This window comes from Ostrinia nubilalis, chromosome 8 (genome assembly GCF_963855985.1).
Source record: "Ostrinia nubilalis chromosome 8, ilOstNubi1.1, whole genome shotgun sequence".
In the NCBI taxonomy this organism is placed as follows: domain Eukaryota; kingdom Metazoa; phylum Arthropoda; class Insecta; order Lepidoptera; family Crambidae; genus Ostrinia; species Ostrinia nubilalis.
In genome coordinates, this window is record NC_087095.1 from 5,712,528 (window position 1) to 5,739,108 (window position 26,581).

General features: G+C 40.7%; 1 protein-coding gene across 1 annotated transcript; it reads right to left on the minus strand.

Moving 5' to 3' along the window:
• Positions 1–152: 152 nt before the first annotated feature.
• On the minus strand, positions 153–25,913 carry LOC135073818 (exosome complex exonuclease RRP44). The gene is made up of 15 exons (XM_063968019.1): positions 25,726–25,913; positions 25,231–25,559; positions 24,646–24,842; positions 24,146–24,372; positions 23,524–23,806; positions 22,538–22,708; positions 21,398–21,513; positions 20,728–20,983; positions 18,875–18,999; positions 18,318–18,488; positions 17,786–17,992; positions 12,562–12,782; positions 4,128–4,296; positions 1,716–1,856; positions 153–441 (listed from the first exon to the last, which is right to left on the minus strand). The coding sequence occupies exons 1-15, from the start codon at positions 25,777–25,779 to the stop codon at positions 169–171; spliced, it is 2,940 nt and encodes a 979-aa protein (XP_063824089.1). The 5' UTR covers positions 25,780–25,913; the 3' UTR covers positions 153–168.
• Between the last annotated feature and the right edge of the window lie 668 nt (positions 25,914–26,581).

The window sequence follows — 26,581 nt, forward strand, 5'->3', positions numbered from 1 at the left end:
GCCATCGTGCTTGTTTTGTTTTCGATGTAAACTCGCGGAAATAGGCCTGGTATCACGAAGTATTTGACGCTGACTGTACATACATTATGCTACTGCCATGCATACTACAACTAAATCTACGATACTACAGGCGTCTAAATAAAAGAAAGAAATATACCAACTTATTTATTACTTCTTAGCCTTCTTCTTAACTTTAGAGTCTTTCGCGTCCTTCCTCTTTTTCGTTTCCACTTTCTCTTCGCTACTTTTTGTTTCTGTTTCAACTTCTTTCGTTTCAACGTCCATAGCTTGTTCTGGCACGTAGCTGAAGCCTGGGATATGTGGCTCGACTAGTTGGAAGACCAGTTTTCTGTGTTGTAGGTTTGTACTGTCTAAGCTGAGACGCACCGTTAGCTCGTCGAAGGTTTTTAGAATGATTCCATCGCAGATTTGGAAGTGTTCCTGGAAAAATAAGTAGGTTAATTTGTACCTAGTAGACTATGGCTACAGACCACGGTATCAAGCTGAACACTGTGACACCTTCTGCAGTTGCAATAAGTGCTATAATTATAGTCCGGATCTAAAGCTATATCCTGGACAAATGATATTATTCTATGTTTGGATGGGACATAAAAAGTGCGAGTAAAAAATGTGGTCGTAGTAGATTATGTTTGTTCTCCCAGTTGGCGCATCTGTTGTATGGTCCTATCACTCGCCAGTAGCGCCAACCAGCGACCGCAAATATGGTAGTCCAATTGAGAATGTTACTAGGTATGCAAAATCACTTGAAACCTATGTTACAGTTAAGCTTTTACATTTACAAATACATTAGTTTTTATTTCATTCAAAAATACCCAGTAGTTATGATTTTATAGGCATTCAAAGTTCGCTTAAATATTGAGTCCCGCCGACGGTCACGTGACCCCGTGTGACGTACATTCACAGCGTCCGCTCACTAGAAAACGGATATAAACATACTTAAATATTTTTTTTTTGTAAATACAAACTTATTAAACATATTAACACCCAGACCCATCACAGAAATTAAAATTGAACCAAACCCAAACTTGATGCGATTGTGTCGTTTTATTGCGAATTACCTTCCAGCTCCATCATTAGACCCCGATTACTATATAGAATTAAAATACTCATCAATACAAAACGAACGAGCCCAAACTCGATGCATTTAAGTCGTTTTATTATAGAGTTCCTATGGCCACCTTCCAGCTCCATCATCAGATCAGCTCCATGTCATCATAATATTGCATGGTCATCCAAATCACATGTGTTTGCGAAATTTCAGCTTAATCGGTTGCCTGGAAGTGGGTCTTAATTCAGTTTGCAAGATTCCACCCATACAAATATGAGCCAGTCGTTGTAATATGACGTCACGCGCATAAAATGGCGGGCCGGCCGCCGCCCGCACTTTTAAAATTCAATATCTTGGAAACTAATTAACGTATCGAAATAATTCTTTCACGTATATTTTTTATTTTTAACAGAGAATACAGAAAGCTAAAAAACAAAATTAGTGAACATTCTTCATTAAGGAATTAATAGCAACTTATACCCATGGTGACATAAGGTGCAAACAATTAGGTATCAACTCCATGTGATGTTTGCTTTATGACCCCTTGCTGTGCACAAAATTCATACCATATAAAGACTATTCACCTTATTTCTCCCAATTTTCGTAAGATATTCGCAAACCTATGGTGTAAGTTGAACAAACTTACCTCCTCGTTGTATGTGAACCTATCAGCGGGCAGGTATAGCGGTCCTTCCAGCCCGTATTTGGGTATAAGGACTTGCAGCGCGTTCCGCTTGACTGATAATACTACAGCCGCTTCAATCTCCACGCGGTTCTTGAACAGGATCTGAGGATGCGAAATAAATGACTATGAATACCATTTAAGGACGTAAAATATGAGAGAACCTAGACGTCGCATAAAATCGAACACTAGTCGACTTCGTCCGATATAAACGACAGGCGGAAAAAGGTCGTGACATTAATAATTATAAAATATCCCGACTGGAATAAGATGCTTAAATTGTAAACCTTACTTGCAACACAATAAGACTTATTCAACTACATATTATACTATAGTCTATCCAATATAGCTTGATTAGAATGACGGCTGTCAAACGAATGTGACTAGTGATGGGTATGTTTCGTACGGTTTACATAGATGTATCGATAAGTTTTCGAAAAAATGATATGAAAAAATGCACCCAATTTTTCTTCATATATCTTTCTTTATTCATAAAAATGACAATTATGATTTAAATTTAAAGACAGTAAAATTTAAAATTCATGTCAAGGGTGTACAACCAGTCTAATTTTTTAGAAATCAGCAGAAATGTCATCAAAAATGGCCAACTGACATAAAAATATTTTTAGTCTGTGAACTAGTGATGTGACAAAACCTCTCGTTAATCGCGAAGTGAAATTATTGTAGTACTTGCGTATCATGGCCGGGTGATCGTCAAAATACTAAAAATATGCAAGAAAGTCGCAACATTGAATGTGAACTGATTATGAAATTTTCGAGAAGAGGAAACAAACTGTATGCACAGATGTAATCAAAAAACACACTGGACAGTAAAACAATCAATGATATCCGTAAAGTTATTAAACTTCAAATAGTTGCAAAAAGTTATGTTTGACAGTATTGCTACTAGTGACATCTCGCTCGCTCAGTTCTTTGTTGCTCTATTCCGCTAGGGAGGTAATTTAAGATGCTTTCAATTCAAAGAAGATTTTTATTTTCTTTTATTTTATTTACTTATATAGGAAAATAAGCAATGGAACAATACGTAAGCATAATTGCATAAAAAAGTAAAATAATTTCGTTTTAAATAAAACCGACTAAAAATTAAACTGACTCCGAAAAAGTATACACTAAAAGTAGAAAAATAATTTTACGTTACCTCCAATATTGTCGAAATTATCGCTGGAAAACTAAACAAAGTATCGTATATTTTTTATTTAAAATTAATCAGTAATCGGAATAAGTGAATACTTAAAATAATATCGATTAAATTTACAGATTATTGTCTATGACTCACAGGTTACAGCACTGATGTGTCAGAGACAAGTCATAGACAATATGGAGATAACACATGATTTTAAACGTCAAGTCAATTTGACAAGTCTCACAAATTTTCATCGTCCACGTATTTTGCTAAAATAATTTGTTTCAAAGATTGATTTCAAACTTGTATAAACGTAAAAATAAAGTTAGTTTCATGGGCTTGTTAAATAATGTGTATGATATTATGAACACGTAAGTGATTATGGTGTAATTGTGTATGAAAGTGTTTGTTTACATCTCTGCTGGATTCTAAAAAATCAAGGTATAAGTCGTAGTCATTATCATCAGTGTTCTTCAGTGGTTTTTTCCTCTCGCTAGGGCGGTGGGCATCTCTTCTAGAGCAACGGTGCTATGAATACCCAAAAAATTACCGGTGATTGATTTCCGATGTTTGATTATTTAAGAATGAAATGTTTTTTGGTTTTTAATAGTGAACATTTAGAAAAACGTATAACTTGACTTAAATATGTTAAAAAATTAGTTAGAAACATTTTTTGTTAAATATGTTTAAAAAATAGTTTTAATTTATGACATTTGTCGATATGTCCCAACACTAACAATTTTGTAACTCGAGATAACCTTGTAGAGACGTCGTTAATACTCTAGCTTGCTTTTTATAATTTCGAATTACTACTTATTGGTGTAATTTAACGCTGCATTTACACGAAATTATCATTTTTATTGGAAGCACTGTCGTCGAAAATATTGTTTGTAGGTCAGACGTGAATTATTTCTTGTCCGCCAATATTTAGCTCTCATTGATCGCTACTACAAAGTTATGTCGTTACTTTTGATGACAGCTGTCATTCTAATCAAGCTATGTTGGATAGACTATAAACTTGTACGTGTCGAGTTCCGCTCGCTTAGGCCGAGTTGCACCACCTAACTTTAACGGTAACTATGAGGATAACCGGTCCTTTTTGTATGGAGTTTGACAGTTTTTTGACGTTTGTCAAAGTTGAAATAAGATGGTGCAACCCAGCCTTAGTATCCATCAAATATTCATCCAAAAGCTGAAATGACACGTATCACCCAATAATAAGGTCCACTTACGTGAGTGTTGAGTGCTACAGACGCTCTGCCAGCGTACTGAGCTTGTCTATGGCGGTAGTTAAGGTTGTCGCATATTGAGTCCGCATGCTTGGTGTCAAGTAGTGACGCATGTGTCATGTCTTCCCCTATGCAGGCCGCAAGTAGCCGATGTACGATGACGTCGGCATAACTGTAAAAAGTATTTATGTTTAAAATTAAATTTTAAAGACAAGTCATGGAGAAGAAATTGAAATGGGATGCCAAATTCTTCAATAACCATTATGTATGTACCGAAACCCAGAATCGATTGGGACTAAATGGGTGTCAGTATTATCATTATAATGCACATAATACCACAGAATAATATAAGTACTACGTACAGAAGTTTTACTTCGCGAAGGTATTTAAAAAAATATATGCTCAATGTCATTAACAATATGGTGTAATTTAGCTTGTCTCAAGAGTCAAGCACCATTTTGTTGACAAACGTCAGTGATCGGCACTGCGCCGAAGCTATAGGGCTGACTTCGGTAAAATGATGTGACGTGAGGTGCCAAACTGCGGAAAATGGCGGAAGAAATACATGATTGATATATAATATAAAAAATATATAAAAATAAATAAATATCCTTTAAATAAATAAATATCCTTAGACATTTTACACTGCGCTTCTAGTCCCAAACTAAGCAAAGCTTGTACCTACTATGGGTACTAGACAACGGATATAGACATACTTAAATACTTTTTTTTTCTAAATACATACTTATTATACATAGAAAACACCCAGTCCAATACAAACAAATATGTTCATGCTCACCAATGTTTGTACTGTGCGGGAATCGAACCCGCTACCTCCTAGTCCAGTCATTTAAGCTTAAATTAGGTAAGAATCTCGGAATTAGAGATACCCAGCTGTAAGTCTGTAAATACTTGTATATTGACACCCTAAAAGTTGTCTCAAAACCTACATATGGTAGGGTGTAAGCAACTATTAAATTTTAAGGTCAAAGGTCACAAAAATTGGTTTTTTGCGCTTTTTTTGGAAATATCTCATTTCCTATGGGTTTTTTGCTATTTGTATTTATTATCAATATTGTAGAATACTAAATTCTCTACAAATTTTGTTTAAATTTTTTTTTTATACGGTGAACCGTTTTCGAGATAGAGGGCGGAGAACGCGCGGTCACTGCATCACTTCAGGTCAACTTAAGCGGTTTAGGTTTTTCATACAAAAGGATTTTCCCGCTGATTCCCGTGGGAATTTCGGTAATTACTTGTTGTAAATAAGCTTTAAGTTTACTAAGGTACCTACATGCCAAATTTCAAGCGTCTAACTTCCGTTAAGCGTTTACATTTTTCATACAAAAGGATTTTCCCGCTAATTCCTGTTCCCGTGGGAATTCCTAAGTAAACTATAACCTGCCCAGGTGTATGAAGAATAATTGTACCAAGTTTCGTTAAAATCCATCGAGTAGTTTTTGTTTCTATAAGGAACATACAGACGGACAGACAGACAGACAAAAATTTTACTGATTGCATTTTTGGCATCAGTATCGATCACTAATCACCCCCTGATAGTTATTTTGAAAATATATTTCATGTATAGAATTCTGTCCGTCTGTATGTTCCTTATAGAAACAAAAACTACTCGACGGATTTTAAAGAAACTTGGTACAATTATTCTTCATACACCTGGGCAGGTTATAGTATACTTAGGAATTCCCACGGGAACAGGAATTAGCGGGAAAATCCTTTTGTATGAAAAATCTAAACGCTTAACGAAAGTTAGACGCTTGAAATTTGGCATGTAGGTACCTTAGTAAACTTAAAGCTTATTTACAACAAGGAATTCCCGAAATTCCCACGGGAATTAGCGCTTAAGTTGACCTGAAGTGATGCAGTGACCGCGCACTCTCCGCCCTCTATCTCGAAAACGGTTCACCGTATAAAAAAATTTTTGAAGCAAAATTTGTAGAGAATTTAGTATTCTACAATATTGATGATAAATACAAATAGCAAAAAACCCATAGGAAATGAGATATTTCTAAAAAACGCGCAAAATACCGATTTTTGTGACCGTTGACCTTGAAATTTAATAGTTGCTTACACCCTACCATATGTAGGTTTTGAGACAACTTTTAGGGTGTCAATATACACGTATTTACAGACTTACAGCTGGGTATCTCGAATTCCGAGGTGAACTTACTATAATGACTGGACTATCCGGAATAGTAGTCCGTTTCGAACCACTACACCAAACGGCCGACAATATTAACTACTTATTTACCTCCCAGTGTCTTGAGGCAACTTAAAAAATTACATTCTGTGTTTTTATTATTATTTAGGCAGTTAAATACTGCACAGTATTTAGTACACCATTTTCTTTATTTCCTTCCATAATAAAATCAAAATCAAAAATACACAAGAATACGCCTGCGTGAGTCAATGTTCGCTCGTATGTGAGGCCTTGCCGAATAGTATCCTGTAGGTGGGCCATCGTGCGTGTTTTGTTTTCGATGTAAACTCGCGGAGATGAACAGGCCTGATAATGCCCTAAAGAAAGCTCAATGTCGTATCGTAATCAATGGGGTATAGAAGTTATAGACTGACAAAGTTTGTATGAAAAAATATAAGTTACTTGTGATTTTTACTAAGTATAGGCGTACATTAGGCGACAGATTAGAAGCGACGACAGGCTGCGGTTGACAATTTCATATATTTTGTTTAAAGCTTCGCAACTTGACGTCAGAGTCGCGAAATCGCGACGACAAGTTAATATATGAAATTGTCAAGAATAGGCGTCAAGTCGTCAAGCTGTCGCTGTCGCGTGTCGCCCAGTGTACGCCTACACTAAGCTTAAGGCCATGATTTCCCAAATTGTCGATATTTGACCGATTTTGTTTGCAGATAGCTTTTAAATGAAAAGATATTTTAGCAAACAAAAAATTGTACGAGTAAGTTAATGTCTTTAACTAGGGCGACAACTTTTCCAAAACACGATATTGCATAGTTTGTCCGATAAAAAAAAATCCCAAAGAAGTACGTCGACGGCTTTTTTGTTTTACTCTCATATACTCATTTTTAACATTTTACACTTAAAATATATACTAATAGATAGGACTTTATATTTTCTAGGTCGACAACTTTTCAAACTTTTGTTATTGCGTCTTATTTAGTTACTATGTTGAAAAAATGTGAAAAAATCGGCCATGACGGCTTGGACAATCTCAATCAGTCGCGCGGTGGCGCTTACGGAGGACGGACGCGTGTCAGTTTTATTCCTGTGACAGTTCGCGATTTGTCAATATTTTTGACAAAATCGCCTCTGTCTGGTGGGTGGCGAGTCACAGTATAATAATATCAGTATTACTGGAGAAAGCTAAGAATTTTCAATCATGATACATAGTACATTTTCCAAATATCAGATATAATAATATTTAGGCTGTTTTTATACAGAAATAAATTTGTTTATTATTATTATTTTTCCACGGTATCTAACCGTTAAAACTAAGCCACGGGAATATTAAAAGGCTTCTAAAGTTCTAATATACTAATTCGCCTTCTTTTAAATGCCACCTAACTATTCCAAAGAAAGCGTCAAATAAAGAATAATATTTATTATGACTTGTCCTCCTGATTTACATGTTACGGTAAATGTGATAAAAATTATGAATAATTACCGGTTATTATGAAATAATTATGGTTTGGTAAATGTGATTAATATGAGATCATTTATATATGTATCGGGTTGCCAGTTGCCATGTTTGGCATTTTACGATCTTGTCTGGCCAAATATTGTCTTGTCCAGCCTGTCCGGCTTTTGTTAGGCTTTTTATGCGAAAGAAAGCCGAGCTACGGAATAATATCAAGCGCACGCATCAGGATGTTGGGCAACCGATGATGATAGTACTTCGTAAGCTATAAGCACATAGTCCGGCTTTTGTGTTTTTGGACCTGGCAACCCTATGTATGTACATAGTGTGTTCAAAAAATAACGGGAATTTTAGTTTTTTCAGAAAAGTATTTATTTAATGATCTACATTAGTATTTAAACTTTTAAAATAGTCCCTATTATACATTATACACGAGTGTTAGCGCTTCTTCCAATTCTTTTTGAGAATTGGAAGAAGCGCTAACACTCGTGTTTAATGTATAATAGGGAACGACGGGACGTATAATACTTTTCAAATAACGATCTTTGAGATAGCCTTTACATCGATCGGCGACGCGTGTTTAATGTCACTTATGTCTGTAAAACGATGACCCTTTAAAGTTATTTTTATTCACGGAAATAGAAACTAGTCATACACAGCCATTTCCGGAAAATTTGGAGACTGGAACATTGTTACAGTATTGTTTTAGCAAAAATTCGCCGCCACTTTCGCTCAAAATTCAGGAATTTTGCCATGTGTTTTATACCGACAAAAATCCAAAAAATATTCATAGCATGAGTCAAGCGATATGCTAACATCATCAGCATCTTCCCTAATTGTGATTCGAAGGTGTTTCATAACCACTTCTTTCTGTTCTTTCACATTTTCATCGGTTGTTGATATGCTGGTGCGTTCAGAGCGCTCGTCATCTTCTATGCATTGATGGTCTTCTTAGATACGATTTTACCACTCGTAAACCCTTGATTCACTCACAGCAGACTCACCAAAGACCATTTTTAACATTTCAAACACTTTTCATTTCATTTTATAAGCAAAACTTGACTCAAATTCTTTGATCGTACGGAGTTTGTTCCGGCGTTTCTTCTCAGCACTTACCATATTATGTTTGTCTCGAAGCGCTGGCCCGGCTGAACCATTTAAGAACCTAGTAAGGGAAATGTTGCAGATTTTTGTTTTTTGTCATAAATCACCTTAGAATTAAGGTCTCCACAGGATGTAAAGACAGAAATCGCTCTATTGTGCTTAAAACCGGAAAAACGCGTTGCTAAAAACCTAGTAAGTGGAATCCAAATTTGCAAAAACCATTATCAAAACCTAGCAAGTTACAATGACCATTTTAAAACATAGTAAGTGCATGGACTTACTAGGTTTTAAAAATGGTCAATGTGACTTACTAGAGGTTAAATGCTACTATAATTTAAATATTATTTCGAATTCTGTTGGCTAACACTCTATAATCTTATCAAAATCTGAGAACTACATAAGTACTGATTCTTATTAGATTTTGATTTTGGTTTTACGAGGTAACTTTTGTCAATAAATTAATTTTTAGTGTTAGTAAGGGGCGTAAAACTTGCAATTTTTAACTAAATATATTTATTTATTCCATAAAGTATACTTCAGTTACTAATATTCAATATAATACCTGTACAAATTTAGTTTGTTGTTCTGAATAAAAATATATTTTGAATGCTTATAAGGAAGGTTTCAATATAAACATCAGAAGCTATCCAAACCTTTAAGCATCTTAGCAAGGCAAATGAAAATGCCTGGTAGGGCCCAAAAGGTAAGGAGACATGTAAAGTGCCCCATAAGGGCTACCTTTTCTTTTTTTAATATTTACTATATTTTGACGTTCATAAGTGCCACTTGTGGTCTAAACTGAATAAATATTTTTGATTTTGATTTTTTGATCCATTTTTCCTAACAAACAAAAATCGCCGAACTTATAAAACACGTGTAACTTAAGTGAATGACAAAAGTTCTCGATCGCAGCCTTTGAAGGTCCCATTTTTGGGTTTTTCGCTTGTATCTCAGAAACTGTCTAAATAAATAACTATGCGTCCTAGCGATATGACTGTTGCAACAAAATGAAAACTTATTTAATTTACTACTTTTTTCGTCAAGTTTTTCGATAATGTCTTGTATGGTTTTTGAGATATCTGCTCTTCATAGTTTTGTAAAACTTAAACATTTTTGCCTTATATTTTCAAATAATTATGAGGAAGTAGTTGCCATAATTTACAATTAGATAATAATTTTAGGTACTTTTTGATGATGAAAGAATATAAGGCGAGTCATCAATTCTGATGTTTCACAAATTTTTAAAGATGCTGAATTATAAAACTAGATGGCGATACAGTTATTTAATTGATAATTATTTTAAAAGTTTACTGCTTGAATCTGAGTTACAAATTCTAAAAGGGCAGAAGAGGACCTCTAGGCAAGTTGTTTTGAGGAGTGTTTACTATTTCTGGGTTTACAATGATTAATTTAGAGTCATTTGCTTAAATAGAATAGCAAAATGTAAAATAACATTAGTATTTCGTATTAAAATGGAGTTTAAATTTTTGTGATCATTTACTATTTTTGTCGGTAAAAAGTATTTGTTTGACTTAATATTATTATCTTTCATTTGACATTATTGATTGACAAAAATTTGTGTGCATGAATATTATAATAATGTTTGTTTCGGGCTGGGTGTTTTCTAACCATAATATGAATGTATTTATTTATGTTATGTTATTTAAGTATGTTCATATCCCATAGTACAAGCTTTGCTTAGTTTGAGACTAGAGGCGCAGTGTTAAAATATTATGTCGAAGGATATTTAATTTTATTATTTATTTATTCACTATTTGAAGATTACGGTTTAATCCAACTTACGGCTTGTTTTTACACTGTGGCGTCATCGCGTCGCGCGAGTGTCAGCGCGAGTGTCAGTGCGAGGTGTGCGGGGGCTGAGGTAAATGAATGCACGGCATCGAGGCGGTAAATCCTAGCCTTAAGATTTTAGTAATAATTAACGACTCTCTCCATCCATCTCCATTCAAAGTGCACCACTAACGCGAGTACATAATGTAACTCATTAACAAATGTCGCGTTAAGGCCCGTGTCTTTCTATTTAAGTCGAAATGGAACGCGAAAGTTTAACATCTTATGCACTACTAAATAATAAATAAATAAATATCCTTGGACATTTTACACTGCACTTCTAGTTCCAAACTAAGCAAAGCTTGTACTATGGGTACTAGACAAGGATATAAACATACTTAAATACTTTTTTTTTGTAAATACATACATATTATACATAGAAAACACCCAGTCCAATACAAACAAATATGTTCATGCACACAAATGTTTGTACTGTGCGGGAATCGAACCCGCAACCTCCGGAATAGTAGTCCGTTTCGAACCACTACACCAAACGGCCGACGATCTACTACTAACCGTCTGATAAGCGAAGTGAAGTGCGTATAGATTTTTTTTTTTTATGTGACAGGAGGCAAACGAGCAGACGGATCACCAGATGGTAAGTGATTACCGTCGCCCATAGACACCCGCAGACCCGGGACAGGCCAGCCCGTAGTGGTAGAACTCATCGTGAGCGCGCGTCCCGCTTGAGAAATACACCGCTTGCTGCATGCAGCGTGTCGCCATGATGCGCAGGAGCGTGTTGAAGAATGTTTTGTTCACAGCTTCGCGACTTGACGTCACGACGAGTCGCGGAATCGCGACGACAAGTTAATATATGAAATTGTCAAGAACAGGCGTCAAGTCGTCAAGCTGTCGCTGTCGCGTGTCGCCCAGTGTACGCCTACACTAAGCTTACGATTTTAGTAATAATTAACGACTCTCTCCATCCATCTCCATTCAAAGTGCACCACTAACGTGAGTACATAATCATTAATAAATGTCGCGTTAAGGCCCGTGTCTTTCTATTTAAGTCGAAATGGAACGCGAAAGTTTCACATCTTATGCACTACTAAATAATAAATAAATAAATATCCTTGGACATTTTACACTGCACTTCTAGTTCCAAACTAAGCAAAGCTTGTACTATGGGTACTAGACAAGGATATAAACATACTTAAATACTTTTTTTTTGTAAATACATACATATTATACATAGAAAACACCCAGTCCAATACAAACAAATATGTTCATGCACACAAATGTTTGTACTATGCGGGAATCGAACTCGCAACCTCCGGAATAGTAGTCCGTTTCGAACCACAACACCAAACGGCCGACGAACTACTACCAGGCCTGTTCATTTCCGCGAGTTTACATCGAAAACAAAACACGCACGATGGCCCACCTACAGGATACTATTCGACAAGGCCTCACATACGAGCGAACATTGACTCACGCACGCGTATTCTTGTGTATGATGGAAGAAAATAAAGAAAATGGTGTACTAAATACTGTGCAGTATTTAACTGCCTAAATAATAATAAAAACACAGAATGTACTTTTTTAAGTTGCCTCAAGACACTGAGAGGTAGTTAATATTTTTTATGATAATTCATGCTAAATCTGTATTTCCTCCGCCATTTTCCGCAGTTTGGCACCTCACGTCATATCATTTTACCGAAGTCAGCCCTATAGCTTCGGCGCAGTGCCGATCACTGACGTTTGTCAACAAAATGGTGCTTGACTCTTGAGACATGCTAAATTACACCATATTGTTAATGACATTGAGCATACATTTTTTGAATACCTTCGCGAAGTAAAACTTCTGTACGTAGTACTTATTATTATTCTGTGCTACTACTAACCGTCTGATAGGCGATGTAAAGTGCGTATAGATGGGACAGGCCAGCCCGTAGTGGTAGAACTCATCGTGAGCGCGCGTCCCGCTTGAGAAATACACCGCTTGCTGCATGCAGCGTGTCGCCATGATGCGCAGGAGCGTGTTGAAGAATGGCCGCCCCGGTACTTGCGCTTTGTCGAGGGACGCGGAGAAGGATTTGTTGGTGGATACGTCTATTTCGAAGCCCTGTGAAGATATGAAATGATATTAAAAATTGGTAAGTTAATAAATGTGTTAGGTTTATTGTAACAAGGATTTTGATTTTGAAATTAACCTGTACGACCCTGAAATTACAAGTTTACTTAAGGCTACGCCCACATTAGATCGACTAAGGGACGATACCCATTGAGCGCACTTACACGGCCGTAAAGAAAATAGTATTTTATTATCAGTTCTTAGTCGTAATTGCTTACAACTGATTAACTGACATTTTAATCCGGACGGATGCGCGAGCATGCGTCGGAAGCCGGTCGGCTCCGAGCGTATTCCAGCGGATTCACGCGCAGACGCGCGCATTCCACCGCATTTTTGGACGAACGGACGCTGCGCTGCGTGCCGACTGGCGCCGACTCGCGCCGGTCTATGTGATTCCTGCCTTAGTGCCTTTTCACACGTTCCGGTTGCCGGCTATCCGGCGCCGGGTACCCGGTGGTGAAGTGTATGGGCATGGTACGTAGCTTTCACATGTTCCGGCGTAATTAATCCGGCATGCCCATACATTTGACGCCGGGTAGCCGGCGCCGGTTAGCCAGCAACCGGGACGTGTGAAAAGGGCCTTACTCATTGCGTAACTGATTGGGTATCACAGCTGCGTGAACGCGGATGACGTTGCCATGCAAGATTAATCTTTCTGCTATGTCTTTAATATCAAGTTTCATCTGAAACAATGCCGGTAGCTACGATGTCACAACAACATGAGCCCTGCGCCGTTTATATAGCGTCCACAGTCGCGTGCTCACCTGCTGCGCGGCCGCCTTGAGGAAGGCGGTGAAGTTGGCGGCTCAGTAGCGCCAGAGTAAATACAAATGAGTAGGTCATCTTTATAGAAAGGCACCGAGCGCGGTTTGTATGTGAGCGCGCCAACACGTATACGGCGCGCACGCACACACTGACAAAATTCGGCGCAACTACGACTGGCTCCCCGCTAATCCCCGCTAAATTTTGTCAGTGTGTGCGTGCGCGCCGTATACGTGTTGGCGCGCTCACATACAAACCGCGCCCGTGCGTTTCTATGAAGATGACCTACTCATTTGTATTTACTCTGGTACTTACTTGAAGGTTGGTTACGTTACATGCTACGTTACGTGCTACCCTGCCTTAGCGTCACTGTCGCGTCTCACCTGCTGCGCGGCCGCCTTGAGGAAGGCGCCTCAGTAGCGCGCCCTGCGGGAACTGCCGCGAGCTCTCGCTACCGACGTCACGGCAACATGAGCCCTGCGCCGTTGATATAACGTCCACAGTCGCGTCTCACCTGCTGCGCGGCCGCCTTGAGGAAGGCGGTGAAGTTGGCGGGCGGCGGCGCGGGGTGGCGCCTTAGTAGGCAGGGTACTCATCTAGCCGTGCAGCATGTAATGTATCAGATACTGTATCAAGTGAGTACATAGGCACGAGCCCGCTGCGAGCTGCTCGCGCGAGGTTCGCAGGGAGATCGCAGCGACACGCCGAGTGGCGGTATCACTGCGAGCACAAAGGCGGCTCGCAGTAGGTTTCTAGAGCTCGCAGCCAAATACGCGATGACCGTGGACGAGCCGTACTTAGAGTAAATACAAATGAGTAGGTCATCTTCATAGAAACGCACCGAGCGCGGTTTGTATGTAAGCGCGCCAATATACGTATGCGGCGCGCACGCACACACTGTCAAAATTCGGCGCAACCACGACGTGTGTGCGTGCGCGCCGCATACGTGTTGACGCGCTCACATACAAAACGCGCCCGTGCGTTTCTATGAAGATGACCTACTCATTTGTATTTACTCTGGTACTTATTTGAAGGTTGGTTACGTTACATGCTAAAGCCTGGTCCGTGAGCACGTAGAATCCCGTCCAATGACCCCACGCTACCCATCCCTATCGCTCGCGGGTAATTATGTTGCTGTCGCGCTCGCACACTCACTGCGAGCGCCCGTCGCACAGTCGCGACAGCAATATAATTACGCGCGAGCGATAAGGATGGGTAGCTTGGGGTCATTGGACAAAATTCTACGTGCTCACGGACCAGGTTTTACGTTACGTGCTACATGGCAGGTGAGTACCCTGCCTTAGCGTCACAGTCGCGTCTCACCTGCTGCGCGGCCGCCTTGAGGAAGGCGCTGAAGTTGGCGGGCGGCGGCGCGGGGTGGCGCCTCAGTAGCGCCAGAGTAAATACAAATGAGTAGGTCATCTTCATAGAAACGCACCGAGCGCGGTTTGTATGTTAGTGCGCCAATATACGTATGCGGCGCGCACGCACACACTGACAAAATTTAGCGGGGATTAGCGGGGAGCCAGTCGTGGTTGCGCCGAATTTTGTGTGTGCGTGCGCGCCGCATACGTATATTGGCGCGCTCACATACAAACCGCGCCCGTGCGTTTCTATGAAGATGACCTACTCATTTGTATTTACTCTGTTAGCGCGCACTGCGGGAACTGTCGAGCTCTCGCTACCGATGTCACGGCAACATGAGCCCTGCGCCGTTGATATAGCGTCCACAGTCGCGTCTCACCTGCTGCGCGGCCGCCTTGAGGAAGGCGGTGAAGTTGGCGGGCGGCGGCGCGGGGTGGCGCCTCAGTAGGCAGGGTACTCATCTAGCCGTGCAGCATGTAATGTATCAGGTACTGTATCAAGTGAGTACATAGGCACGAGCCCGCTGCGAGCTGCTCGCGGGAGATCGCAGCGACCCGCCGAGTGGCGGTATCACTGCGAGCACAAAGGCGGCTCGCAGTAGGATCCAGGAGCTCGCAGCCAGATACGCGATGACCGTGGACGAGCCGTACTCACTTGAAGGTTGGTTACGTTACATGCTACGTTACATGCTACGTTACATGCTAGATTACATGCTATGTTACATGCTACGTTACATGCTAGATTACATGCTACGTTACGTGCTACATGGCAGGTGAGTACCCTGCCTTAGCGTCACAGTCGCGTCTCACCTGCTGCGCGGCCGCCTTGAGGAAGGCGCCTCAGTAGCGCGTACTTACTTGAAGGTTGGTTTTACGTTACATGCTACGTTACGTGCTACCCTGCCTTAGCGTCACAGTCGCGTCTCACCTGCTGCGCGGCCGCCTTGAGGAAGGCGCCTCAGTAGCGCGTACTTACTTGAAGGTTGGTTTTACGTTACATGCTACGTTACGTGCTACCCTGCCTTAGCGTCACAGTCGCGTCTCACCTGCTGCGCGGCCGCCTTGAGGAAGGCGCCTCAGTAGCGCGCACTGCGGGAACTGCCGCGAGCTCTCGCTACCGACGTCACGGCAACATGAGCCCTGCGCCGTTGATATAGCGTCCACAGTCGCGTCTCATCTGCTGCGCGGCCGCCTCGCCACCGACGTCACGGCAACATGAGCCCTGCGCCGTTGACATAGCGTCCACAGTCGCGTCTCACCTGCTGCGCGGCCGCCTTGAGGAAGGCGCCTCAGTAGCGCGTACTTACTTGAAGGTTGGTTTTACGTTACATGCTACGTTACGTGCTACCCTGCCTTAGCGTCACAGTCGCGTCTCACCTGCTGCGCGGCCGCCTTGAGGAAGGCGCCTCAGTAGCGCGTACTTACTTGAAGGTTGGTTTTACGTTACATGCTACGTTACGTGCTACCCTGCCTTAGCGTCACAGTCGCGTCTCACCTGCTGCGCGGCCGCCTTGAGGAAGGCGCCTCAGTAGCGCGCACTGCGGGAACTGCCGCGAGCTCTCGCTACCGACGTCACGGCAACATGAGCCCTGCGCCGTTGATATAGCGTCCACAGTCGCGTCTCATCTGCTGCGCGGCCGCCTCGCCACCGACGTCACGGCAACATGAGCCCTGCGCCGTTGACATAGCGTCCACAGTCGCGTCTCACCTGCTGCGCGGCCGCCTTGAGGAAGGCGGTGAAGTTGGCGGGCGGCGGCGCGGGGTGGCGCCTCAGTAAGCAGGGTACTCATCTAGCCGTGTAGCATGTAATGCATCAGATACTGTATCAAGTGAGTACATAGGCACGAGCCCGCTGCGAGCTGCTCGCGGGAGATCGCAGCGACCCGCCGAGTGGCGGTATCACTGCGAGCACAAAGGCGGCTCGCAGTAGGATTCAGGAGCTCGCAGCCAGATACGCGATGACCGTGGACGAGCCGTACTCACTTGAAGGTTGGTTACGTTACATGTTACGTTACATGCTACGTTACATGCTACGTTACATGCTAGATTACATGCTACGTTACATGCTAAGTTAAATGCTACGTTACATGCTAAGTTAAATGCTACGTCACATGCTACGTTACATGCTATGTTACATGCTAGATTACATGCTACGTTACATGCTACATTACATGCTACGTTACATTCTACGTTACATGCTACGTTACATGCCAGTTTACATGCTACGTTACATGCTACGTTACGTGCTACCCTGCCTTAGCGTCACAGTCGCGTCTCACCTGCTGCGCAGCCGCCTTGAGGAAGGCGGTGAAGTTGGCGGGCGGCGGCGCGGGGTGGCGCCTCAGTAGCGCGCCCTGCGGGAACTGCCGCGAGCTCTCGCCACCGATGTCACAGCAACATGAGCCCTGCGCCGTTGATATAGCGTCCACAGTCGCGTCTCACCTGCTGCGCGGCCGCCTTGAGGAAGGCGCCTCAGTAGCGCGCCCTGCGGGAACTGCCGCGAGCTCTCGCCAACGATGTCACGGCAACATGAGACCTGCGCCGTTGATATAGCGTCCACTGTCGCGTCTCACTTGCTGCGCGGCCGCCTCGCCACCGACGTCACGGCAACATGAGCCCTGCGCCGTTGATATAGCGTCCACAGTCGCGTCTCACCTGCTGCGCGGCCGCCTTGAGGAAGGCGCCTCAGTAGCGCGCCCTGCGGGAACTGCCGCGAGCTCTCGCCAACGATGTCACGGCAACATGAGCCCTGCGCCGTTGATATAGCGTCCACAGTCGCGTCTCACCTGCTGCGCGGCCGCCTCGCCACCGATGTCACGGTAACATGAGCCCTGCGCCGTTGATATAGCGTCCACTGTCGCGTCTCACCTGCTGCGCGGCCGCCTTGAGGAAGGCGGTGAAGTTGGCGGGCGGCGGCGCGGGGTGGCGCCTCAGTAGCGCGCACTGTGGAAACTCCGCCGCCAGTTTTTCCGCCACGCTGACGTTGGCTAACAACATGAACTCTTCGACCATGGAGTTGGTGTCCACAATCTTCTTCGCTTGCACTTCTATAGGGTCGTGGGTTTCGGAGTCCACCTGTGAAAAGATATTTTATACTCATTTATGCTCAATACTCAATAAGTTTCGGGTTTCTCAATACTCAATAAGTTAAGGGTCAAAAGCGTAGAATTTACACAAGGTCCCTATCCTTTCACTGTAACAAAGTTACTCACGAATACAAAAATTTTGACGTCAATGTATTCAGTAGATTTGGCAAACATGAAATTGAATTTGCAGCACCTATTTCCGATTCGAAGACCATAAAAAAAATATTTGAAATTACAGGATGATCAGTGGAGTAATATTCTCTAGCACACAGTTAAAAAAGATTCTACAAATATGTTATGTCAAACTCACAAACCTGGAACCGAATCTCGGGCGAGGCGAGCAGCAGCGCCCCGTTGTCGAGACGTTTTCGCTTCAGTTTCTTCGCTAGCGCGTTCAATACTCGCAGCGAGCTCGCGATGTTGTCCTGTCGAGCGCTGTCGTCTATCGCTATCTGCGCTTCTTCGTACGTCATCGCTGCTGCAGACTGGATTAAAAAAATTGTTTATTTTCTAACTTTTTGACACACAATTACTGAAAAATGTATTGTATAAACTTTAGAAATTAGGTAGGATGTAAAGATCCATTGTGAATTTGTGAATGCGTTATTCGAATAGAGCAATCCTTAGCAATACACAATGGCAGGTAATTTGTATGTAACATAAAATTACCTGCCATTGTTGTGACAAGTTTGCAAAAAAATACAGTAAGTTCGAACTCCTACGTTTTCTGTGAAAGTAGTATTTCCAGCTATTCTTTATTTAGCGCACCGTTCATTCAGAGTCTAAAATGGAACAACGCCTAAATGTCATGTCAATTTTATGTCAATTTAAATATTTCTACTTCATTATAATTATTCTTATTTTCGGTTACCTTTATAACACTCTTGTGGAACTTGGTAGAGAGCACGTTGGCGTTTTCATCTATCTCCCAAACGCAAGAGAAGGCCAACCTTTCTTCACCCCCGCGCAGGGAGCAGAGGTTAGAACTTAGCAGATCTGGGAATAAATTGACATTTTAGTGTCAAAAGATGATCTAATCTCATTTTATTTTGGTAGGGTTAATACTGGGACGTGTAAAAGTGCTTTTTAAAAGCCTAAATAAATAAATAATAAATATCCTTGGACATTTTACACTGCGCTTCTAGCCCCAAACTAAGCAAAGCTTGTACTATGGGTACTAGACAACGGATATAAACATACTTAAATACTTTATTTTTGTAAATACATACTTATTACATAGAAAACACCCAGTCAAATACAAACGAATATGTTCATACACACAAATGTTTGTACTGTGCGGGAATCGAACCCGCTACCTCCGGAGTCCGTTTCAAACCACTACACCAAACGGCCGACGATTTGCATAAATAAATGAGTTTTATGAATTTTATTTGGGAAATCCGACACTATCAGTCAATTGACAGATACAAACTTTTGATGAGCTGTCAAAACGCTGTTTCTCCATTGTTTGTATGGAAATACATTTCAAGTCATGTTATTATGTACCATATTCAAAACTAGCTTTTGCCCGAGCCCGCGCGCGAGATATTTTGTATGTCACAGAATAAAATTATCGTGTGCGTCCTTGTTTAAAAAATCGGGATAAAATCTTTCCTATGTCCTATCCTGGGACTCAAACTGTCTCTACATTTTTATCAAAATCGGTTCAATGGTTTATGCGTGTAAGCATAACAGACAGACACAGTTACTTTCGCATTTATAATATTAGTAGAGATTATGACGAAGCAAGAAAATTGGCGCACGTGATAACTGACAACGCGACGGAGGACAAATGTGACCATAATAACAAAATAGTATTGTGCAAAATAAGATAATTTTATTTGCTGTTTATCTCAGTGAACAATCATGAATATTAATTGATTTATTAAACACAATGCCTACGGTTTCTTAACAACTGTATTTCCATACCAAGAAAAACAATGGGCCCATTAGTTCAGAGGTCATCCCAAGAGTACCTCTATGTTTAACTTTCTGCAATATTCATTACAAAGCAATATAGAAGTGTTTACCAGATTAAATATTAATACCGAGGTTATGTAAATTCATTGTATTCTGTGCAGTGCGACACATCACTTGACATTTATTCTACACTAGCTTTTGCCCGCGGTTTCACCCACTTTAAATTTCGTTTGGCACAGATCGTCATAAATTATAGCCTATATGTTATTCTGGGTTATAAACCATAATACTGTAAAGTTTCATCAAAATCCGTTCAGAAGTTTTTGCGTGAAAGAGTAACAAAAATACAGACATCCAGACATCCAAACTTTCGCATTTATAATATTATAGTAGGATAGTATGGACCCACTACAATGAATTGTCCCACCCGTGACATTGACAAGGGGGCGCCACCCTTGGGTTGGGTTGGCCTGGTTGGAAACTATAAAGTTGAACGATGGTGGCGCCCCCATGTCAATGTGTTTGGTGGGACAGCTCAGTGTAGGTCATCTTTATTTGCAAACTATTTCACCTGTAATACAAGTTTCACTCAGTTATGTACACTCAACGTAAATAGGTCGTGACACCCAAAGTATCCAAAAAGTTCGCAACACATCTTGTTATAATTGGATTTGGAATAAGGTTGTGTTATCACTTAGGGTGATATTTGATGCTGACTACGCCCTGTAAAAGTCCTAACGTTCACTTATGCTAGACGCATCATAAACAAAGGCAGTTGTAGGCAAAATATGAACAAAAACATACCTGGAACCATGTCAATCCTTCTGTCAACTAAATACACCGTAGTAGACCTCGAGGCCGCCTCCTTATCAAGCGCCGTCTCAGGCCTGACGAAGTACGTGACGTCAGCAATATGGACGCCGACCTCGTACTTGGACAAACCATCGGCGGTCTTGCCCGCTACGGGTCGCGCGTGCAAGGCGTCATCGATATCCGTACAGCCGGGCGGGTCCACAGAGCAGATGCAAATGGAGCGGAGGTCGACGCGTTTTTTTATTTCCTACACGAAGAAAATAAGGTTATTATTGGAATATTTAAGAAAGTTCAATATCATACATAGGTGGCTGCAGCAAGGAATTTTTTGAAAAGACTTATACCTAGTGCTATGGAATAAATCAATTTAAAATTTCTTACGAAACAGTGACCAATTAGACAGGCACATTTTGAGACAAATCAATTTTAGGTACTTTATTTATATTCTATTCTATTGTGTTTAAATTAATATTCGTAATTGTAAGTTTTTTTTATGCAGAACAAGGTAGGTGTTTGACCGCAATCGCACCTACGTTAAGTGAAATGCAGTCTAGGATGGAACATATCTGCCCTGTAAGTGCCTATTCACTCTCGCCTTGAAAAGGCCCGGATTATAGTGTTACATCCCTTTAGAAATATTTCCAGTTTAACGTTTAACTACCTCTTCAGGTATGGTCCAGTCGTTGGGCGGCAGACAATTGAGCACGGCTTCGCTGAACCTCGCGTGAGGCACGTCATGCTCCAGGAGAATCACTTCGTTCTCTGCGTCTTTGTCACCTGAAAAGTACAACATACTATTTGTCCACTTTTTCAATGGCCCAATAAAGTTTAGTCCTTTATAAGGCAGTGGGAATATAGTTCCCACCATATTTGGAATCTCATTCGCTTGTCTTAAGGTCCACAAACAATGAAAAATTGTATTATGTTATGACTGTTAACAAACATGTTAGATCTTTAAGTAGGACATGGCTTACACAGCTCCCTTTTAAATGAATGAAAATTTCAGTTATTAGGATCCATGGCCAATTTCATCTTCATTGAAGCATCAGAGCAGTGCATTTCTCAAGAAAAATATGAAAATTTCAGTTGTAAAGTGTGTTTCAGAACAGGTTTAGACACTGCCAATGTATTTTGATTGTAAGACATGCGATAAAAAATTCCGTGATAGACATCCATGTAGGCGAAGACACAGGTAGGAAGGAACTAACAATGTTTATTTATCAGACACTTATTCTGGTCCATTAATTAAAGAATAGAAATAACAATTGTTGTTCCGAGAGTGCGATCTGGAACGTAAACTAGGACCACCCTGTATTTGGTAAGGCCTCGCCGACGCTGCGCAGGCGCTAGAGAGACAACGACGTTCGAAAGAACACAGGGGCGTAGCTACCAAGGGGCAAGGCGGGGCAATGCCCCGGCGGGACCCTCTAGTTCAGAGGGCCCCCGAAGCCTTACCAGAAAATCTCAATTGAACTGAAGTTTAGAAAATTTCTCCGTTTTTCTTTCAGTTTAGAAAGTAATTCGAAAGTTATACATAGGGAATGTCTTTCTGTAGGTTGGCAGTATTGGAAATTTGACGGATAGGGACATGTGCGTTTTATTGTGAAGAGAAGAGAATGGTTAAAAAAAATAATGCTGTATCAGGAGTAAGTGAGCTCATGTTAATAAACTTGATAAAACCTAACCAGTTTAGATTCCAGTGGGGCCTCATTTTTTTATTTGCCCCAGGGCCCTGGTTACCTAGCTACGCCAGCTGGTGTAAGACATTAACAAAACAAACATACATTTGTACAAGACTTACCAATAGGCCCAAGTGCTCTAACAAAATGCCCCAACGGGTACCGACTGTTCCGTGGCCAGGAGTCCAGCGCGACCAGTATGCGTTGCGACGCGAGGATGTCGCTCTGGCGAGTCTCGATCCGCACTCTCGGGATGCGCTTCTCAGCTGGTGTGAAAAGGTGGCGAGTTGCCCCTGAAAACAATAATTATTATCATCATCGTCACATCAGGTCCCCACTGCAAGAAAAAAAGCAATACAATACCCGGCAATAAATATTGCACATCGACCTTTAGAAAGAGACAATCGGCTAATTTCGGTTTCGTAGAGCGTTATCTCTCTCGCACTTGAACAACAACTGACAATGACGTTCTGTCAAAGTGTAAACAAACTTTATTTTAAATGTGTGCAATTGATTTTGTGAATTAAATTGCTAAAAACTTTTATAGTCGTGAAAGAAAAGTGGTTCACAATGTGTTAAAGTATTTGTCGAAGAGAAATACTAAAGGTTCGGACAATATTTTCATTGAATAATGTTTTGTCAATGACGTTTTGGCAATCGTATAGGTAGTGTGCGACAGAGATAACGCTCTACGAGCCGAAATTAACCGATTCTCTTTCCAAAGGTCGATGTGCAATATTTATTGCCGGGTACTGTACCTAGAATATTTATAACTTCTTTAAATCAATCAGAAGCTGTAGAATGACTGACTATTAAAATAGGGCTTCCCGTTGGTTTTTCAGAGCTTATGGTTGACTGTATCTCCCACCCTTACTTAGCTATGAGATCAGTACATTAGCTAGTTGAAGTGACAACAGGCAGGGCAATAAATTGGACATTACCTAGATGTGCTTTATTGTTCAAAATAAAATCGTAAACTATACAATAGGGAATATAGTTCCCACCTTATTTTGAACTTCATTTCCTTGTCTTAAGGTCCAAAATAAAATAAAATTTGGCCTTGTTTTGCCTGATAGACTTAAATGATAACACCTCTGTAAATACTAACCTGGGAATTTACTAGGCATCAAAATACCACAATACTGTCTCCATTTCCTCCTAATGATGCCCACCACTTTTCCAGTGGGGGTGATCTCATCCTTACTGTTATCAACTGGCTTAGCAGTTTTCAAAAGTACAGTTTCTTCCTCCAGTAAGTCCCCAGGGTCATCAGCTTTGTCTTCCAAGACTATGTCACTGGGTTTGCGCCATTCTTCTTCAGGGAATATTTCAACAGCCACCAGGTCACCATCAACTGCTCTGTTAATGCCAATATGACCTTGCAGCAGAATCTTGAAATAAAATAAATAATTAATAATTGAATCATAGCCACAATAGTCGAACGGTGAAGGGGTCGGAGTGGCCGACTCGAGATCCGAGGAACCCGGATTTTAATCCCACCGCCGCTCGACTATTGTGGTGAGCCCACTCGTAAAATAAGCTCATTTAGCTTAACACGAGGGGCTAACGGGACTATTAGTAATTTGGGCAATACAAATTGCTAATAATCTTTAAAAAAAATCAAAAGATAAGGAGACAAATAAATAGCCCTATTAGGGATAGTTTTTTTTATATTTTAGTCTTTGATAATTGATGTGCCAAATCTTGGTAAAATACAGTTCCATACTTACAGGTTTTTCAAAACCGTTGACAGTAACAGTACCTTCAAGGAAATTGTCACGGGAAGCATGGAATGTTCCTTGGTACAGTTTCCCGTTACGGATACCAGTGTGTATTTGGGTCGGTGTCAAGTGAGCTGGGTACAGGGCATCTTTGGAGCAACTCTCTGGTATTACATTCTTGGAGAGTTTATCCACTAGTCCCACAAAGCCATTGACATTTTCTATGTAATCTTTTACTGAAATGTGAGTTAATAAAATACTAAACAAAGAGTCATAAATAATAAAAATATATTACTTCAGTTGAAACATTTGACTACATTATAATTCTACACTATTCATGATTATAAGACTATTGAGACATAGTTTTCCGTATGAACATTTTCTATATTTGTTTTTAAGATGAAAAACTATGTACTGGATTGAATTTAATTGACAATATGGAAATCTAAATCATCATGAGGTAAGTAAACCATGATTTGATTGAATAGGAAAAGGGAATTAATACCAACCAGAACAACAAACAATCCCCTCCTCTTGTGCAATTTTTCTATTTGATTCATCATCTGTTAGCAACACAATCTTGGGAAAATTGCCCCCAACATTGTTAGCTGACAAGTGTGAGGCGTACCAACTGGACGCTTTACGGATTGCCCGGTCATTCCTGTCGTTTTGTTTTTCACCTGGGCCTCGCTCTATGTATGTATCTCTACAATATCAACAGTGAATTTGAATAATGTGAACTTTATTTTGTTTAAATTTAAAATTTAAAACAATTTTTTAAAAAAAGTTTAAGATGTTATCTAACTAAAGGTCAATGAGGGCTATCGTTTTAGCGCTCACCAGTTAGCGCCACTGTAGAGTAAGCTCCTGTCACTTGCTAGTAGCAAAGACAGTGGCACCAACTGGTGAGCGCGAAAGTGGTAGGAGGACTATCGCATTTGCACTCGTCAAGATGGCGCCACTGTAGAGTAAGGTCCTGTCAATCGCCAGGGGTGCCCACTGTTAAGTATAAAAACGATAGCCCTCATTGTATTATCAATGTTGTTTCCAAATAAGAAAATTTAGTTACAACAATGTTATAAAGATTGACTTACTTGTGATGCTCATTCACAAAAGAGTAAAACTTCCTCTTTTTGTTGCCAATTACTTCCAAGAGCCTTTGGAAGATTGCCGTATTCTGGTGCTTGACCTCTTCAAGCACTGTCTGCAGTATTATCACGTTCGAGAGCGCATCCTCTTCTAGGATATCCATTTGGTGTAGAACCACATTAGTATCCAGTACTAAATAGTGAGGATAGTCGAATAAGGCACAAATGGACTCAGGGTTGGACTCCAAGACATACTCATCGTCTTTGTGCGGACAAACATTACACGCAGCTGAGCCACAAAGCAAATCATCACGGAGGTAATGCTCCCTAACAATCTGTAAGAGTATCAGCACTGTTCAATATGAGTAAATATTTTTGGGCCATATTAACTAATAATGCCGTAGCATTAGGTTGACTGAAGCATATTTTACTCAAAGAATAAACACATATAAATGAAATAAATGATAAATACAAAATGTTTGTAGGTAAACATAACCTCACCTTTAAGATGTTGCCGCGTTTAGTTTTGGTTAGAAATGTTTTAGTAGTCCACATTTTCACTAAGACTTGAAAATAATTTCACATGAATTATTTTGTAATATTTCCACGTTATTTTGTAGATAGAAGTAAGAATTTGAATGAAATCCAATTTCTAACCTATAATTTCACAAGTGTCAAACAAATCCATCAAATCAATGACAGTTTGACACGTTTGACAGTAAACCACCACAGGTTAAAACAACACGTGAAAACCACAGTGAAAACACTGTGGTAACATCACTACATTACAAAATCATACTTATAAATATCAACATTCATAAAAAGAAGTAAAGTTATTAAAATTATATTTAATTATAAACATTTTTTAATTACGTATAAAATGTAAAAACATAGACAAATCTAGTTTTTTTTCCTATTAGAGATTGTCGATTGTCGTTAATACTGTCACTGTCAGACTGACAGTGTTGCCAACTTAGTGGATTTTCCACTAAATCTGGTGGTTTTGACTTACCTACTAGCGGACAAATATGGGTTTTAGTGGCTAGTGGATTTATCTAGTGGAATTTAAGAATTAAGGCTTTTTTTTCTTAAACATTGGAACAACGATTATATGGTCCACTCGTATCGTTTTTGGAGTTTAATTTCATCGTGCAGGCAACACTGTTCGAGCTAGCGAGTAAAGAGACCTAAGAAAAATGACAATAAATTATTATCGGGGATTCCCTGAGTTCCCTTTCTTAAAGTCGCAATTTTCGTTCGCGCTCATTGTGTTGGTGGCTTAGATTAATAAAACCTAGATGGATAGTCTTCATACAAACGCTTCGTCAAGAGTGAGGCAAAAATCTTTAATTATGTC

What these genes read in the sequence shown, in the direction of transcription:
- LOC135073818 (XM_063968019.1), bottom strand. Translation starts at nt 25,779, where the DNA reads ATGTGGACTACTAAAACATTTCTAACCAAAACTAAACGCGGCAACATC. An exon ending in AACGCGGCAACATCTTAAAG is followed by an intron (nt 25,560 to 25,725) that starts GTGAGGTTATGT and finishes ATACTCTTACAG; the next exon opens with ATTGTTAGGGAGCATTACCT. An exon ending in ACTGGACCATACCTGAAGAG is followed by an intron (nt 20,984 to 21,397) that starts GTAGTTAAACGT and finishes TTCTTCGTGTAG; the next exon opens with GAAATAAAAAAACGCGTCGA.